We start from the raw sequence: 17,534 nt of genomic DNA, 5'->3' as shown, positions 1-17,534 counted from the left end.
AAGGAAGAAAATTAGAAGTTCATCAAACTGCTATATCCTTGCCTATCATCTCTGGCCTTTAGTACTGAGCAATACTGACACAAGTAAATGTGTAAACGCTAGGGGGCGACAGAAAGCTTTATAAGCACTCCCTACTTCCTTTCTCTCGTCCAGAGCTGGACAGCTTCTACTCATTTTAAAGAATGGGGCAGAGAAGCAGGAGAGAACACTGAGAAGGCTGCTTCCCTCCAAACTAAGATGGCCTACGATTTCAGCCCGACTGAGACATAATCACTTGTAATCCGATTTTCACCTTTAATTATGAGCCCCAAACACGAGAGTAAAAAGAAATAGAGATGAGGAAAAACCGAGAGAGTGAGAGTGCGAGAAAACCCCCCCAACATCGCCTCACCTAAGATGGCCACCACCATTTCGTCGCGCAGGATCTCGATGGAGCCACGCGAGATGAAGTAGAGGGCGCAGAGCACGTCACCGCAGTGTACCAGCGTGTCACCGGGCGGCGCGTGCGTGGTCTTGAAGCGCATGGCCAGCGCCCGCAGGCAGCCCTTGCTGGCCCCCCGGAAGGCGTGGCAGTTCTGCAGCAGCGAGCGATTCAGGTGCAGACAGATGTCCGCCTGCAGACACTCAGGGAAGCCCTTCAACACCTGAAATACAGAGAGGGGAGAGAGGAGGGAAAATGAAATAGAATCGACTGGCATATGAGTGAGTGAGTGTGTGTGTGAAAGACAGACACAATGGTCAGTCTACTTGTGTTTGTCACTGGTTGTGAAACTATGTGAGGTGTGTGTGTGTGTGTATGTGTGTGTGTGTTTGTGTTGGAAGCTGCTTACTGCGTTCATGTCGATACCATTGGTGTAGGACCAGGCATGCTGGAAGTATTCCTCCAGCCTCTGCCTGAGGCCGCTGGGTATCTGGTGGAAGCGGATGAACTCTTTGACTCGCAGCATCTGGGTGTGGTAGCGCGCCGTGCCTGAGTACAGGCGCTGGATGATGGCCGACACGTTACCAAAGATGCTGGCGTACATCAGAGCTACAGGGCAGACGAGAGTTAGTGGAAAGCACACACAACCCAGCAAGAACAGAGAGGAGAGGGGAGAAGAGAGGACACAAGGGCACTGGGAACATGATGGACAGCAGTTGAAAGCTAAGTCTTCACTGCAGTGACATAGTATAGCAATTGTGTAGAAATTGCTAACTAGATTGGTACTAGGTGAAATGCTGAAGGATATAACGTCTACAGAGTGAGACACATACACACATTGTCAGAGGGTGTTTGGTCACACTTTATTGGGATGGTCCCATATAAACTTATCTACAGATGCTCATATTATGAACAAACTATCTGTTGAAACTGAAAGGTGAGGGTAAGGGGTTGGGTTTGGTTGATGATGTTCAGTGATCAATTAGAAAGACCGAACTTGAACTTCAACAAACCATTTGTAAAGTCTTTGTAGACAGACTATCCAAATAAAGGTACCGGCTGTTGGGAATCCTGTCATCCTGCAAGCTGAATATGGGTAGCCAGCCAGTGACACCCAGAGCTCTTAGGGCCCGTCAACACGGAGCCTGGATTGCCTGAATCCGAAAAGAAATGTTGCCGGATCAGCCTCACGTCCACACGAACCCAGCGGATTGGGTGACTGAATCCGCAACCTTTTGAATCCGGTCTCCAGAGTGGGTAGATTCAAACCTTCTAGTGAATCCGTGTTCGTGTCCGCACAATTTGACGTTATTGCCCCACGTGAAAGCCTTGAAACCTCAGCCTGAACCCTTATTTACCCTGCTGCGTCACTTCGTAGCAGCAACAACATAAACAAAAGGTATATAGAGTGGCGCCGCCGTGAGTGGCAGCCTGTTTTAGCAGCTCTCCGGTTTTCTACTTTCCCCCCTCTTTTCGCAACTTTTTTGTGACTTACATTTTGCTACTGTGCTTAGTCGTTTGTATTGGGATTGTGTGCTGCTATACCTTCATGTGGATAGTTTTCCGTGGTCTACTTTGTCATATGGACGTGATTTTTTAGACCAGGCAGAACAACGGACATGACCGGCATTATGGCGCAGCAAGTGGCAGCCTGTTTGAGCAGCTCTCCTGCTAAAAAAATTCATTAAAAGTTTATCTATCTAAATCAATGTTGTTAAGAAGCTGGTTAGGAAAGGGATGACATCAAGAAGCCAAACATTAATCTATCACTGTTTAATATATTTGCATCCGACTATTGTTCAAAACCGTTTTTATAAAGAGGCAGCAATAGCCTATATGAGCAAATCTGACGTGAAAAGATTTTTATTATAGACGGAAGTTTTAAAATGGTAACTTAACACAAACAAGGGTTATGGCGAAGTGCGCAATTTTAACTTGTCTTGTTTGAGTGCTGTGGTAACAGTGATTTCAGGTGGTACAGCAGTCGTTCAGCAATCGGAAGATTGCTAGTTGGATCTCGACTTCTGTCTTCTGTCACTTTATGTGCATGCTCCATGACGTCTTTACAGTGGGTTCAACCACTCCGCTCCGCTCCAGCGTTTCTGTGTGGACCCACATTTTTCTTGACAGGGCTCCGTGTGGACGTGATAAAAAAAGGTACCGGATCCAAAAATGTTTCCGGATTCAGGCAATCCAGGCTCCGTGTGGACATGGACTTGGCCTTAAAATGTCCTATCCTTAATTACTCTGATTCCTAGACACCAGGGTTCCACACAGAAACTAAGGCTAAAGCTGAGAGAAAGCATTGTTTAATGTCCACTGTGTTGGTGTGCTTTACCCATTTTGCTCTATAATTGTAAACAGTTTAAGATTAGATAAGTACTTTTAGATTAGATGTTCTAGAATGGGACTGAAGGCTTGGATTGAAGAGCCATCAATGAGATCCACTCACATCCGATGAGCATGACGCAGATGGAGAAGATCTTTTCAGGGTTGGTGTTGGGCGAGACGTTGCCAAAGCCCACGCTGGTGAGGCTGCTGAAGGTGAAGTAGAGCGCCGTCACGTACTTGTCCTTGGTGGAGGGCCCCGAGCTGGAGTCGCTGTCATTGTAGTCCTTGCCTATCTGCTCCGCGAGGTTGTCTAGCCAGCCGATCTTAATGGTGCCCAAACGAGCCGAGCTGGTGCGCTCCACGTTCCCGATGGCGTACCAAATGCAGGCCAGCCAGTGGGCGATGAGCGCGAACGTGCACATGAGCAGGAAGAGCACGGCTGCGCCGTACTCCGAGTAGCGGTCCAGCTTACGGGCCACACGCACCAGACGCAGCAGACGGGCCGTCTTCAGCAGGCCAATCAGGGTGGTGGTCTGAGGCTGAGGTGGGGAGCCAGAGGATGGCAAAGGGGGATAGAGGGGAGGAAGGAGAGAGGCAGGAACTGGAATTAGGACACGGACTTCTGTACACTCACAAAGAGGGTGTTTGTGACTGAAATGATGTAGGAGATGTGACACACACTTTTCTGTTTAAGTTGCATGGATGCACTTTTTCTTGACCACCCCAGGTGCACTCTTAGTGCAATTTACAACTTACCCACCCCCCTCTCCCTCTCCTCTCCCCCCCCATCCCCCCCTCCCTCCCATACTGCCCCCTTCCACCTTTCCCCCCCCCTCCCTTCTTCTCCCCCTACCCCCCTCTCCCCCCCTTACCATCCCCCTCCCTCTTCCCCCCACCCCCGCACCTCATCTGGGCCCGAGCGGAAGATGAGCAGGTCAAAGGGAACGGCGGCCACAATGTCGATGAGGAACCAGCCCTTCAGGTAGTTGCGGACGATGCGCGCCGGCTGGCTCACCACCTCATCGTTGCGGTTGACGTAGGTGGTGCGGAAGTTGATGATGATGTCCACCACGAACATGATGTCCACCACCAGGTCCACCACGTTGAGCGGGTTGCAGGTGTAGCCGCAGGTGCGCCGGCGCTTCTCCTCCTGCTCATTGAGCAGGAAGGCGGCGGAGTAGGGTGTGAAGACGGCCGTGTAGAGCACCAGCAGCAGGATGAGCCAGTCCCACACCGCCTTGAAGGGGCTGTAGTGCAGGATGGTCCACTTGTGGATGCGCGGCGCCTGCAGCTTGTACTCAGGGAGCACGTCTGCCCCTAGAGAGAGGACCTGTTTGGGGAGGGGGGGGGGAGGGTTTGGGGCAGAGAGAATTTGAGAATTTTACAAATACTATAAAAAAAACACCACACCATTAAATAAAAAGGCAATTGAAGTAGGGGGCACAGAGACAACAACTACGGATGTTAAATGTAGAACAGATATATTGCTATCAAACAAACACCACTTTTCACAGGATTAAATTAAGAAGTAGGCTAAATCAACTGAAGAGAAAGACCAAAATATAAAAAATGTCAGAGAGAGGTGCACATTACAGGATGCAATGGAGGACCGGTAAGCCTCATAAGATAAGATAATATCTGAGTCTCTTCTCAGAAACGTCCACACAAGGCTCACAGGAAACATGAGGCTACCACTTATTAGCAGGAGTGACATTTTGTGACAACCTCCACCATGTTACAAGAAGTTTGCATGGTTCTAACATCACCAACTCCCTGACAAAGATTCTAGTTACTGCAAGATTTATGTGACAAAAATAGAGCTGCAGTCACAAAGCATGAGCCAGGCTGTGAGGCATGCTTGTTGGCTTGTGTGATGTTAAGACTGAAAATAAAATGGCTGTCACCCTTATCGTTCTACTCGTTTTACACAAGTCAGAACGACAGAGAGCCCAGAGAGACAACAAACTTGAGTCTGCGGCCAGTAAGCGGACACAGAGATAACAGACACAATTTGACTGTGACCTGCCAATGAAGGCGCGAGTTATACAAGCAGAGTCGATGAAAAGCACACACAAATAAGCACACAGACACACACGGATATTATTCTTTCTTTTCTTTCCTTTGTGTTTTCAGCAAACAGTCCAACCGTTGAAGGGTGAAAGGTCAGCCCATCCCATTTTGAGGGAACAATTTAAACCAAAGCCCAAAAGGGTGAAGAAGGAATCTGGATTAAAGATCAGAATTAATAATTATTGACAATAATCAGTAGTCCAGCGAATCTCATGTTCATTTGTATTTTGCATCTAGATATAGCTCTAAATTAGACTTAAGTTGGAATGTTAGTACCCTGCCATCTTGAATACTGTGTCTTAGGGAGGTGGGATGGAAAAAGTGTTTTTCACAACCTTATTTCAGGTCAAATCAGAGTTTTATTGTATTCTTTATACACCCACCCCCATGATACAGGCCTCTTAAACATTTGCTCATGGATGGATCCTCCAATCAACAGCTTCCCCCGTGAACCAACATAGTGGCAGTTCCTGTATCAGAGTAGCTGCCTGATACATGTTCATGTAGGGTCGGGCTATTAGTTTACACCCATTCTTCTGTTTAGAAAATAAAGCCTGTTTCCTTATTGATTATTCTCCGACTGAGTCTCCACCTATCTGTAGTATTAGAAAAATGATCACCAAGGGCGCCAGTGACATAGCCAGCTGATGTCCCTCTAGGTTGGAGGTCAGAGGCTTTCATTACCTGCCATATTCTGGATCTAATCAAATGCACAGTGGCTTTTAAGGCATGAACCGGTCTTAAATATGACATTTCTTCTTACTTATGAATACAGATGTCTGTGCCCTAATTTAGATTTCATTTCATTTTATTTAATTTAGAGCCTCACCACTGAAGTTGCTGAATTGGCGACCATGAAACATCTGATACTCTATGCTATGCTATGCTATACTTTACCTTATGTGCAATAATAAAAATGGCATCTCAAGTCCCTCCTTTTTTCAAACATGGCTATAAAGATTAGGCACATGAGTAATGCCCTTGGCGGCACTGATCGACCCAGGGAATATTTACAGAAAGACATTCCTCAAACTCAAACAAGTAGTCAGTCCACTGTGAGATGGCAGAACTGGGGCCAAGTTTGCATCGTGATATTTAAGCCTCGGCCAAACATTACAGAGGCAGGGAACCATCGCCTCAGTGCTAACACACTGGTCGGCCAAGAAGTGGAGCTACTGAGGGAACACATGTGGTCAAACCCAAGTTTGCAGGACAAATCAACCGAAGTTTATGAATTCTCAGTGAAGACAAAGCTGCAAACAGCTTCATAGAGTTTCAGCAAAGTCTGCTTTGAAATCTCACTAATATAACCCAGAACTAAAAAACATCCAATGTGAACTTTACTACAGGCTGATTCTGAGTCAAAAAAATCAGCATCCTTTGCAACAGCACATATGCTTATCCAGACAGGACACCCATAAACATGGGAGACCTTGAGTAGGCATTGATTCTGCTCACACACATAACGTAGCGCACATAGCCACACTGAGGGGGTGCTTGTGTTCAGTCCAGCAGCAGTGAGTCTGCTCTCAGTCTGGCCTCACTAACACGTCAGTCTGTCACGTCAGCAATAACAACAAACGCCACAACTTTCCATTAGCTGTCCCAGCTAACAGTCACACTGATCAATAAGGGTTAATATGTAGGTCACAGAGAGAGGAAGAGACGGACAAACAGACAGAAAGAAAGGGAGACCGGGCAGGAGAGAGACAGTGATATTTGATATATTAAGAGGCTGATATCCTTTCCTGCTCCGTACTTACAAGAATCTATGTGTCAAGTTCTATGGCAGTCTTCAAATTGTTCTAGAAACTACAGCATCAGGAGACACAGACAGAGAGAGACAGACAGAGTGATGTAGAGCATAAGTTTGACATGTCAGCCCTCACTGACTGACTAGGGGACTCCATAACGTAAACAACCCTAAACTCTCAGTCACATTTATCATCACAGTTGCCTTTACAATCACCACCAATGCAAACCAGAAGCTTTCCTGCATCCCCTAAGTAAATGATCAGTACAGCGTCTCTATTGTGTGGGTGATTTCCACTGGTAATACAGGCTCAGGAGCTCTCACAACACAAGCAGCAGGAAATGGTTCACCAAGACTGAGTAACTGAGTTACACCAGGGAAGTAGAAGTACAAACGTTTCCTTTCATTCATCTGTCAGTCACTCTGGATAAGAGCTTTTGCTCAATAGCTTGATGCAATCCGTAAACGACGCAACCAGACAGCAGCACAGACAAGCCGAGAAACAGAACTTCTCCTCACGACCTTGAGTTGACCTCCACCGTGAGTGGCCCTGAAACGGAAGACTACTGACCGGCAGAATGATGAGTGCCTCCATGTCCAGGTTCTCCCAGCTCTCATGCTTGGGGCTCCAGCAGCACAGCCAGGTCTTGAGGTAGGCCAGCACGCCGGCCTGTCTGCCCCGCAGGAGAAACTGCCGTACCCTACACATACCCTCCCACTGCCACCACTCAGCCCACCACACTGCACTGGCACAGGCAGAGAGTGGGGTGCCAGGACGCTGGTGCCACCAGAGCTGGTTAGTGTAAATGGTTAGTGTGAATTAATTGGGTAAGTGTGAATGAATGGATGCAAGATTGTCATAGCATATCAGTTTTTCTTTGTGTGCGTCTAAAAGCATTAGCTAGCTAGGGTGTACTTCACTCTTGCTTTCCTAGCTGAACTCTGGATTTGGGAAACATGCAACTCTTTTAAACACAGACACACACACACACACACACACACACAGACAGACCATGTGACATTTTGTGCATTCTGTACTCAAAAAACCTTGTTCGCTGGAACAAATCGACAGAAAACAAAGTGCAGTGCAATGGTTTGGGTGCATTTTGACTAAAAAGGGTGTTTGTGTGTATGTGTATGTGTATTTGGGACTGTTTGTGTGTGTGTGTGTGTGTGTTTGTTGACTGACAGAGTATATGGGGTAATCAGGTGTTTAGTTTAGTAAAATGTAGGTGTAGGTGAAGTCCAGTAGTGTTAGTATAATATTTCATCTTTGGATTTTTAAAATATTCCAGTCATAATAATCTGATTCCTGACTGGAATGGTTTAACATTACCCCAAATATGTGTCTTTACTTAAAGTCCCACATTACTGGACTTCACAGAGATTTAACCCACTCCTGTAAACAACTGTTGAGGGCAGACGGGCATTAGAACATGGCTCCACTTTTACTATTGGTTTCACTCTGAATACCATGCCAACCTTTTCAGATCTCCTCATAGTGTGCCTCACAAACTTGGACCTGAGGACATCTTTGACATGTCATCTTTCATGCAAAACCCACTACAAGCACCCAAACCCATTCATTCATACACTATACACACCTTATACACTTTATACCACTAAGTACAATATCCCTAGATACCCGTCATATCAACTCGTGCCAAACCTTAGCAAATGTTCTCTCCCATAAAGAACACTCTACTAGCCACTGACAGTTTTTTAAAGCTCAAGCTAATTCCATTAGAAAAAAAAGGTGTTTTGAGAGTGACACATTTGCATCTCTTATGTTTTCCTCCTTCACATATTTACTTTACTCAGCATACCATGCACACTTACTCTAGCTCCTCCCCCCCTATCAGCATGAGTCTTCCCTCTCAACTGGAACTAGATTGGGGCGTTTGCATGACCTTGATTCCTGCTGGCACAGTGAGTCCTGCCCAGTGCCCTGTGAGGCCTTTTAGAGGTCTGCTTTCTGTTCTTATTCATTCAAGTTGGAATTTGGGAACGAGAAAACGGGTTTGAAATCATCTTCCTTGTCATAAACCTTCTTTTGACAATCACTCCTTTCATAAAGCCGTCTTCAAAACGGTGAACACAATCTCAACATTGTAAACAACTATGTCAAACATATAGAAAGCATTTGGTTGCAATGCATGGACAGTAATGCTGGCATATTGTTAGTCAGCCGGTCAGTCCATCAGCTCACTCACGCTACAACCAGCGCAAAACTGAGAAATCACACAAAGTAAATGCATTGATGAAATGCACCATGCAGTGTGATATTGATGAAAATGAATAAATCACAGGAAACAATATAGTATGTCAAAGTTTTCTTTTACGATTTCTGGACCCAGTGGCCAATGAGTTGTCCTTTTGGTTGTGTTTTGTTACGTTACTTTTCAACAAATCAAGCGTTTCCTCAAATAGCATGGAAAAAGCAGAGTGAAGCTTTTCATTTTAGGAAATGTGGGTGAAAATCTTTGTTGAAACATTTTCTTTTTGTTCTTTTTACATTTTATAGCTGAGTGCAAATAAGCAATCCCTCCGCTTTACAACGCCTAACATGATAAAATACCCTTCACGGACATAAAGCAGAATATATTCTTCATTTTTGCAATTTACTGTAGTTTCAGTGGTATTCTGTCATACAACAAAAAACTGACCAGGTGATGTCTGCCGGTGGAGGAGGGAGGGGGGGGATACCATCTCCTATCCAACCAGCAATCTTCCACTGATATGTCCAGGGATCCAGCTGTCATTACTACAAGATATTACTTTAAGGTCTGTTTCATTATCTCTCACAATAGCTACTGGGAACCACTGAAAAAGACAGATTTGGTCCCATCTCTTCCCATTCTTTGGGTAATCACACAGAACAGGTTCACCCTCCTACAGAAAGCACCACATACAGTATGGGTGATAATGGACGGCAACACAATGTTCGATGTAGCTCACATCCACTTCCAGATGGTTTTTTATCATCATCTATGGCCTCTCTCCATGACTGAGGGACAGACTCTATCTGTCACTCTTCTCATTTTATGTCAGGGAAATTACATTGTGTTTATTTTGATTACGTTTACATTATATTCATTTAGCTGACGAAGCATTCATAAGACTTTGTGTGGCACTCAACAGTATTTTCTTATCTATTTATTCAAATATAATATTATTACAATATATTGCATGTGTGTTCAAATAACACACATGCAATACTAATATTATAACTATTGATCTGCCTCTACCATTTGTCTATTTATGCAAAACCTCTTCCGCTTTAACGAACATGCACCCACTCCTCTCAAAGTCAAATTAGCTGCTTTGCATGATGGCAGTTGCTACGGAGACGTCTAACTGACACGGCCTGACTTAGCAACATGTTCAGACAAAAGAACCGTCAGTGGATAAATCAGTGTCTTCTTGGTTCAGATGTTGGGTGTAACACTCAAGGCCTGGAGTGTTTGCACTCTACAAGCGACAGAACAGGCCGAAACATCATCTCAAGCTTCCACTTCTAGCTCAGTTTGTACTGATATAATCTCTCTCTGATTTCCTGTTTCTGTGTCACATGGATGCACATACACGCACACACACATCCAAGCATACATGCACACACATGCACACACACACACACACACACACACAAACATACACATGCGCATCTGCACTCACCCACACAAGCATACACACACACAGGGAGAGTATCCTGACCAAGCAATATAATTACATTTACATTGAGTCATTTAGCAGACGCTTTTATCCAAAGTGGCATACAAGAGAGAGAACAATCAAGCTATGACAGGGCACCCAAGCCCATTATGACATGCCTTTGTATGGTTTTTAAACTATTCTGCCTAATATGCACTCAAAACATCTATCCTACGTACACACGCAGGACCACCAACACAAATCCATCCTCTACACACTCACACAAACACACACACATGAATGCCCAGTCTCAGACACGCGCATGCACATGGACCCACTCATGCGGGGTATTGGAGGTTATTGATAAAATCTAGCGGGCTGTTTCATAACGATGGCCTGAGTTTTAATCTATCTCTACTGTCTGCACGCAGATGTCCCCTCTGCCACATGTACACGCAAACACACACACACACACACACACAAACACACACACACACACACACACACAAGAAAACACACGCACACACATGTATTAACTCACACACATGCTTGCATGTACATGAACACTTACATGTTAACACACACTTCTACATATATACAGAGTACCCACATACCTGACCACATAGAGGATCATTCAAAAGCAACACATACACCACTAAAGTCAAGGCACATTAACAAGCACATTTGCGTCCATTTATAAACAGTCACAGAAACGGGTCACCAATCATACTCGCTTCAAACAGCAGTTCAAAAAATCCTCCACCACTAAGATAACGCACAGTTGGCATACCATGAATCCGACACATTTGACCCATTTCCTAGTGGCTTGACAAGATCCATCATTTCTTTACAAACTCGCCTACTTGTCACCAGTCTCATTGACATGGTCATCGGAGTGACCAAATACGGGCCAGATCTCAGTGAGGACCATTTCCACAACAATTTCCACATTCAACGACACAATTTAAGAACCACATCTTGAGAGACGAAGGGAAGAAGAAGAGAGAGAAGGACAACACATGAAGAAATTGAGAGAGTATGAGAGAGGAATTTGGAGTGAAGAAGTAAGAAATAAGTAAAATAAGACTTACAGGCTTGAGTTTGTTTTTTAAACTCATGTTGTCATTCTCTGAGTGGTGCTGAGAGCGAAAGCAGTAGTCCACTGACCGCCTGCTTCGACACGCGTACGCACACACACACACACACATATACACACACTCACAACCACACACGCATTTACAGACGTATGAGGAAATATCCAAAGGGAGAGAGACAGAGGCTGATCGAGAGAGAGAGAGAGAGAGGGAGAGAGAGGGGAGGGGGGGGGGGGGCAATAGAGAGACTAAAAGAGGGTGGGAGAGGAAGAGAAAAAGTAAAAAGGAGAGGTGTCTACCAGGGAGACACCATCCTGCCCTCTCTCCCCTTTGACATAACCTCATTCATACAGCTACAGTTCTCTCTCTATATTTTGTCTTTTTTTCATTCATTTTTTCAGTCATTCCAATTATCTTTTCATACAAACATGTTAAATAAACACACAAACAAGCACAGTCCTCACATGAAGTGTAAGAATATGCAATATGCACAAATGTTCACACCTGGATCATTTTTTGGGCTAAATAAAATGTTTTAAAATACAAGCACAGTTCCATGAAGCACAGTACCAGGGCATAGTCACATAATGTGCTTGATGTTATGCAGACTAATCAATAAATACAAAAATCAATGATTGCAGTCATTTCCCCTTTGTTGACCTGTGCCAATCGACATCCAATTATGGAAGTGGGAATAAGCAGGGTGGGGTGGGGGCGGGCGGTGGGAGTGTGGGTGGGGTGGGGTGGGGTGGGGTGGGGGGAGGTGCCAGCAACACATCACTGGAGGTGAGTCGTCTGACACAAACACACAGATTGAGGGACCTCATTGAGTGTAAACAAAGATGACGACAGCAACAAGGCAGAGGCCCAAATGCCACGTAACGATGGACATCATCTTAAAGGACAAAGCTCAATGTCAAAGAAATACCTCTGTAATAGACAGAGGGAAGAGACACAGAGGAATGAGATTTAACTGGGAGAAGAAAACAACTGATAAAGAGAAAAGACAGAAGAGAGACAAGACAGAGACAAAGAGAGGAACAAAGCACTAAAGAAAGAGAGGCAGAGAGATAGAGAGAGGAGCATAGAGAGAAAGAGAGAGAGAGAGAGAGAGAGAAAGAGAAAGAGAAAGAAAGAGAGAGAGAGAACAGGTCTTTACAGGCCTCTACCCTCTGCATCCATTAGCCCCAGATGCCAAGGTCATGAGCTACAGGACACCTCAGGAGGGATCAATACCCACCAGCCCCCTTCTTCTCTCCGCTCCTCTTCCCCTACTAGCCTCCTCATCCTCTTCCTTTTCACTCTCTCTCCCCACACACCACCTGTAAGAAAGACTCCTCTCCCTTCTTCTCATATCCCCTCTGCCCCTCGGTCCCTCATCAAAGTGATCCACACTCAGTAATTCCCAGTGCTGGCCACCAGGGGGGGATCGTAAATACACACGGCTTTTTCAGATGTGTGTTGGTGGGAAATGCTGCTGAAGAACCAGCAGACTTGTTTTGGTAAAAGACAAAGAAAGTTGTCATGGCAGTGAGTGCAACACACATTTCTGAAAAGTCACGTTTTTACCTCAGAGCAGCAGCACACTCTTTTTCAGCACCCAGAAAAGGTGTCTTTGTCACTGTTAGTCCTTTTTCATGATACTGGCTTCAACAGAGACTTCAAACCATGAAGATATTCATTTTCATGGGTCATATTAGCAGGACTTCAATTTCCAGCATACACACAACCTTAAGGTTTGAAAACCAGAGTAGTATACAAATATGACACTTCATGTTGGCAAGCAGAAACTGGTGGACACACTCGGTTACATTGTTATTGTTGATGTAAATGAATCAGGCCCTGACACAGATGTTTTAGGATTTTCATCTGATGTCATTTCATGAAGGCAAAATTGAATAACTGAAAAGGTTGTACTCTGTTGCTGAAGAGCTTAAATGAAATGCTTTGTGTGTAGTGTGAAATCTGTGGTATTTTTTTAAATTACTGCTTGCCAATAAGGTTAAACACGTGCTTGAGTACATAGACACACAAAAATACACACACACACACACACTCAAGCAGTGTGTTTTGTGTGCGTGTGGAAGCGTGCGTGTTAGCAGTGACGCGGGATGGTGTCTATCTGCAGGATGGATTTTTCCACTGGTAGGAACGACACGCTGCTACCCATGTGCGTTGACAGTGCAGCAGCTTGTCAATATCTGAGGCCCTCTCTTTCATACTGCACCTCTCTCTCTCTCTCTGTCTCTCTCTCGCTCTGCCTCTCTCTCCCCCTCTCTCTGTCTGTGCCTCTATCTTTCTCTCTCTCTCTCTGTGTTTTGCTCTCTCTCTCTCTCTGTTTTTCCCCTCACCCTGAACACCTGAGCTTGCCAGAGCTAAACCTGAGTTTTTCACACAAAGACCACTCCGGCTGCCCACTGGGTCAATACTCATCTGACCTCACCATAACTTGCATAATTGGTAACCTAGATTACCAAAGGCTAGGTCAAAGGCTAAACCCTTGCATTATGTCCATACTATGAATATGGGGAGGTCAACTGTTAACACAGTCAGGCCCTACCCACACACACACACATGCACTTACAGTCACACACACACACACACACACACACACACACACACACACACACACACACACACACACACACACACACACACACACACACACACACACACACAAACACACACTCACACTCACACTCACACACACACACACACACACACTATCAACCCCCCTTTCCACAGCTGACCACTCTTCTGACCACTCTGTGGTGGGGTATATGGGTCACTGTTGTAGACAGCATCGTGGGGTGTACAGCTTCGACCTTTCCATCACTGTGAGTGTTCCATGGCGACCAGAGGCGGAGGGCTGGCGTCCCTCTCTTTTCCACGCCACGTCATGACAGCAATCCATGAGGATCCACTCTAAAGCGGGACGTCACTTACTCTCTCACCTACTTCTGCCTCCGCGCTCCACCAGTCAGGGGACAGAGTTTGCCCAAACTAAAAACACATCTACAATCAACTGACCTTTCAAACACGATACACGACCCTTCACGGCAAATTGACAAGTAGTGCTTCTAACTCTGTGCAGCTGCCAGCATTGGAGAGCACTCGGGATAGTTTTCCAACCACAGTGTAATTCATGAGCAAAACTGTGGCAGCATGAAGCAGTCTCTTTGATACATATACAATTTTAAACATTTGACTGAATGAGTCATTTATTATTTACTGTGTCTCAATGACAATCTTTCAGGCAACACCTAACTGTAGAAGGCCACCTGTTAGCTTCCTGCTCTCCTTCCCTCCGGAGTGCTCCGTGAAGGTTTACATTTACATTTCATCATTTAGCAGACACTTTTATCCAAAGCGACTTACAAGGATGTATACACATTTTACATTTTACACTGATGGCACACTGCACATCAGGAGCAATTAGGGGTTCAGTGTCTTGCTCAAGAACACTTCGACAGGGAATCAAACTATCTACCTTCTGTTTACTAAACGACTTCTCTACCTCCTTTACCACTGTCGTTTCATTAAGGGATGGGCAGTGAACATCTCCTTCTTGACTGATTCCTTTCAGACTCATTACCTCTCTTAGAAACACAAACATATGTGTGTGTAGTTCAAATAGGTATATGGCACTTGTACCCTACAGAATCCACGAATGGTGGTTTATATTCTTAGCATTCTTGTGTCATCTCACCATAGAGCTCTGACAGAATCAGATGTAGGTGTAAATGTACTTGCAGACACTAAACTTCAAAGTATGGATGTGTCACTGGCGTTGTGTATTTGATTGTGTGTCTTGCTTTTGTTGGAGGATTGTGTTGTTTTTTCACCGGTAGTTTCTCATTGATCCATTGTATGAGCTCTCAGCTCTGACAGAGAAAGAAGAATCTCTTAGACACATTAAAGCCACCATCAAAAAAAGTAAGACATGTGCCCCCATACAAAACAATGTTGGAAAACAAATCACTCTTGCTCATTACAGGAATACAGATGCACTCACCCACACACCAGAAAAACACACACACACACACACCCACACACACACACAGCAGCACACATTTCATGCCGTCATGCGTCAAAGGTGACTCACGTCTTACCTGTGTCACATGCGTGACCTTCTCGCTGACCTTGGCCTTGCTGGGGGCGATTATCTCAATCTCAGTAGGGGAGGGGGGGCGCAGGCGGTCGGAGGTGAAGGAGAGAGTCACCTGCGGGATGCGACTGATGCCGCGGTGATGCCGCATGAGGTCCGAGTCCGACGTGGAGTTCAGCAGGCTCGGCTTCAGGTCTGCCAAACAGGCAGAGAACATGTAATGCACCCGGTTAGAAGGCCACACCGGCAGCTGCATCAAGCCATGTTCTTTGCTAGATCACTTTTAGACCCCTAAAAGCTGCACAAGAACTCTCTTCATTCACTCTGCCAGTTATTAAGTCATTTGGTAATTTAGTCAGTTTGTCTATATTCTCCTCCAGTTCTACCCACACTAGTTTAATTCTCAGTAGTAATGAGGATGGTCAGGTGTGTGCGGCCCAACTGGTAGAGCAACTTGTAGCGAAAGATCATGTGTTTTGATACCCATAGGGAACACATACTGATGAGAATTTAAGCTGTACTGTTCAAACAGGTTGTACAGGTTGTGCGGCCAGCATGGGGCATTTATCTGGAATGTTCTCTCTGAAGCGTGAAGCAGTTCTCCTCCCTGTGAGTGAGGGCTAATCTCTCCTTGCTATTTAGAGTGCACTCTATCCCTGATTGCACAGCCTCTTGGGAACAGCTGCTGTTGCTGTGGAGGCAGAACATTTGTTTTCTTCTGTCTGGAACCTCCCCCCAGCTCTCGGTTCCTCTGGAACTAGTGAGTCTGCGTTTGCAACAGGTACACACATGTAAACGCAAACACCACCAGTGACACACACACACAGTGACACAAACAGAGAGACTCACACAAACACACAGGCAGGCACACACACACACAAAGTGATCCAGCATGACTGGTCTAAATATAGCAGGGGAGACTGCTGTGCACGTCCGCCTGGAACAAGCTCTCTCCAGGGGAGACACAGCAGGCTTTGCCTCTGGACTGGTCCAAGTAACCACAGTGATTATCGCTTCAGCCATTTTATCCTTCAGTTTGTGTTATGATGGTGGAAAAGGTCAATGCTAGAGCACATTCATCATCAGCAGCGGTTCTGGACATGGGTCATAGATGGGAGGCAGACACATCTTCAACACACACGTGTGCATGCCCATACACGGACACAGAATCCGCAGGTTGGCCAGTTTCACTCTGAAGGAGCCCTCTGAATGAATGTGCTGATTTGATGTCTTTTGAATTCCGCAAATGAATGAATAAAGCTAAGCTATTGCGAATGGTCATATCACTGCACCTATGTGGTGCACCATGAAAACACATGTGTTGTTCTGCTGAAATACTGCTGTCTGCCAAAGTTATTTTACTACAAGAACTTACAGTAAAGGACGGGTACTTATTTTAGTATGTGTGATCCCTGGGTATTAATCTCTTTGTTAGCGCCTTGTGGTACTAGATGAAGCATTCACACAGGTGCATTCACACATACTGTATATACATTTAAATGAGCAAATACAGAAACAGACAGACACACATTCACATACATACATAATAATCCCAAACACACACACACACAAACACACACACACACACACACACACACACACACACACACACACACACACACACACACACACACACACACACACACACACACACACACACTCACTGCTGCTGATGCGTGGGTGGTCTCCTGCTCGACCACTCCAGTCAGCCTTCATGCCATCAATGTCGTCCAGCGAGGAGGTTCGGCGCAGGCTGTGCACGCTCTCGTGTGATTGGCTGCGCGGGCCCAGTTGGTTGGGGTCCAGGTGCTGGTGGTGGGTCAGGAGCGCCAGAGAGGAGTGGGTGGAGGAGTGGGCCAGCGCTGGTGGGTCCTCCTGGATCAGGGCCTGGGTCTCGGACTGCAGGCAGCTCTCCTTGGAGGGGATACGGAACTCCTTCAGAGGGAGCTGCTCACTGGTTGGCTGTGTGTGTGTGTGTGTGTGTGTGTGTGTGTGTGTGTGTGTGTGTGTGTGTGTGTGTGTGTGTGTGTGTGTGTGTGTGTGTGTGTGTGTGTGTGTGTGTGTGTGTGTGTGTGTGTTGGGGTTGGGTGGGGGAAGGAGAGATGA

General features: G+C 45.7%; 1 protein-coding gene across 1 annotated transcript in view; it reads right to left on the bottom strand.

The window, feature by feature from the left end:
* The window catches only part of kcnh6a (potassium voltage-gated channel, subfamily H (eag-related), member 6a), a gene marked incomplete at both ends in the record, with an annotated part of 34,377 nt that overhangs the window by 4,172 nt on the left and 12,671 nt on the right, over positions 1–17,534 (bottom strand). The window contains 6 exons of the mRNA XM_080856364.1: positions 392–644; positions 831–1,030; positions 2,874–3,291; positions 3,657–4,082; positions 15,433–15,623; positions 17,093–17,390. Of these exons, the coding sequence (XP_080712490.1) occupies positions 392–644; positions 831–1,030; positions 2,874–3,291; positions 3,657–4,082; positions 15,433–15,623; positions 17,093–17,390 (1,786 nt within the window). The remainder of the gene's footprint in view (positions 1–391; positions 645–830; positions 1,031–2,873; positions 3,292–3,656; positions 4,083–15,432; positions 15,624–17,092; positions 17,391–17,534) is intronic.

This window comes from Sprattus sprattus, assembly GCF_963457725.1.
Source record: "Sprattus sprattus genome assembly, chromosome: 18".
NCBI lineage: Eukaryota > Metazoa > Chordata > Actinopteri > Clupeiformes > Clupeidae > Sprattus > Sprattus sprattus.
Note: the sequence above shows the minus strand (reverse complement) of the source record. Positions and strands in the feature narration are given on the sequence as shown.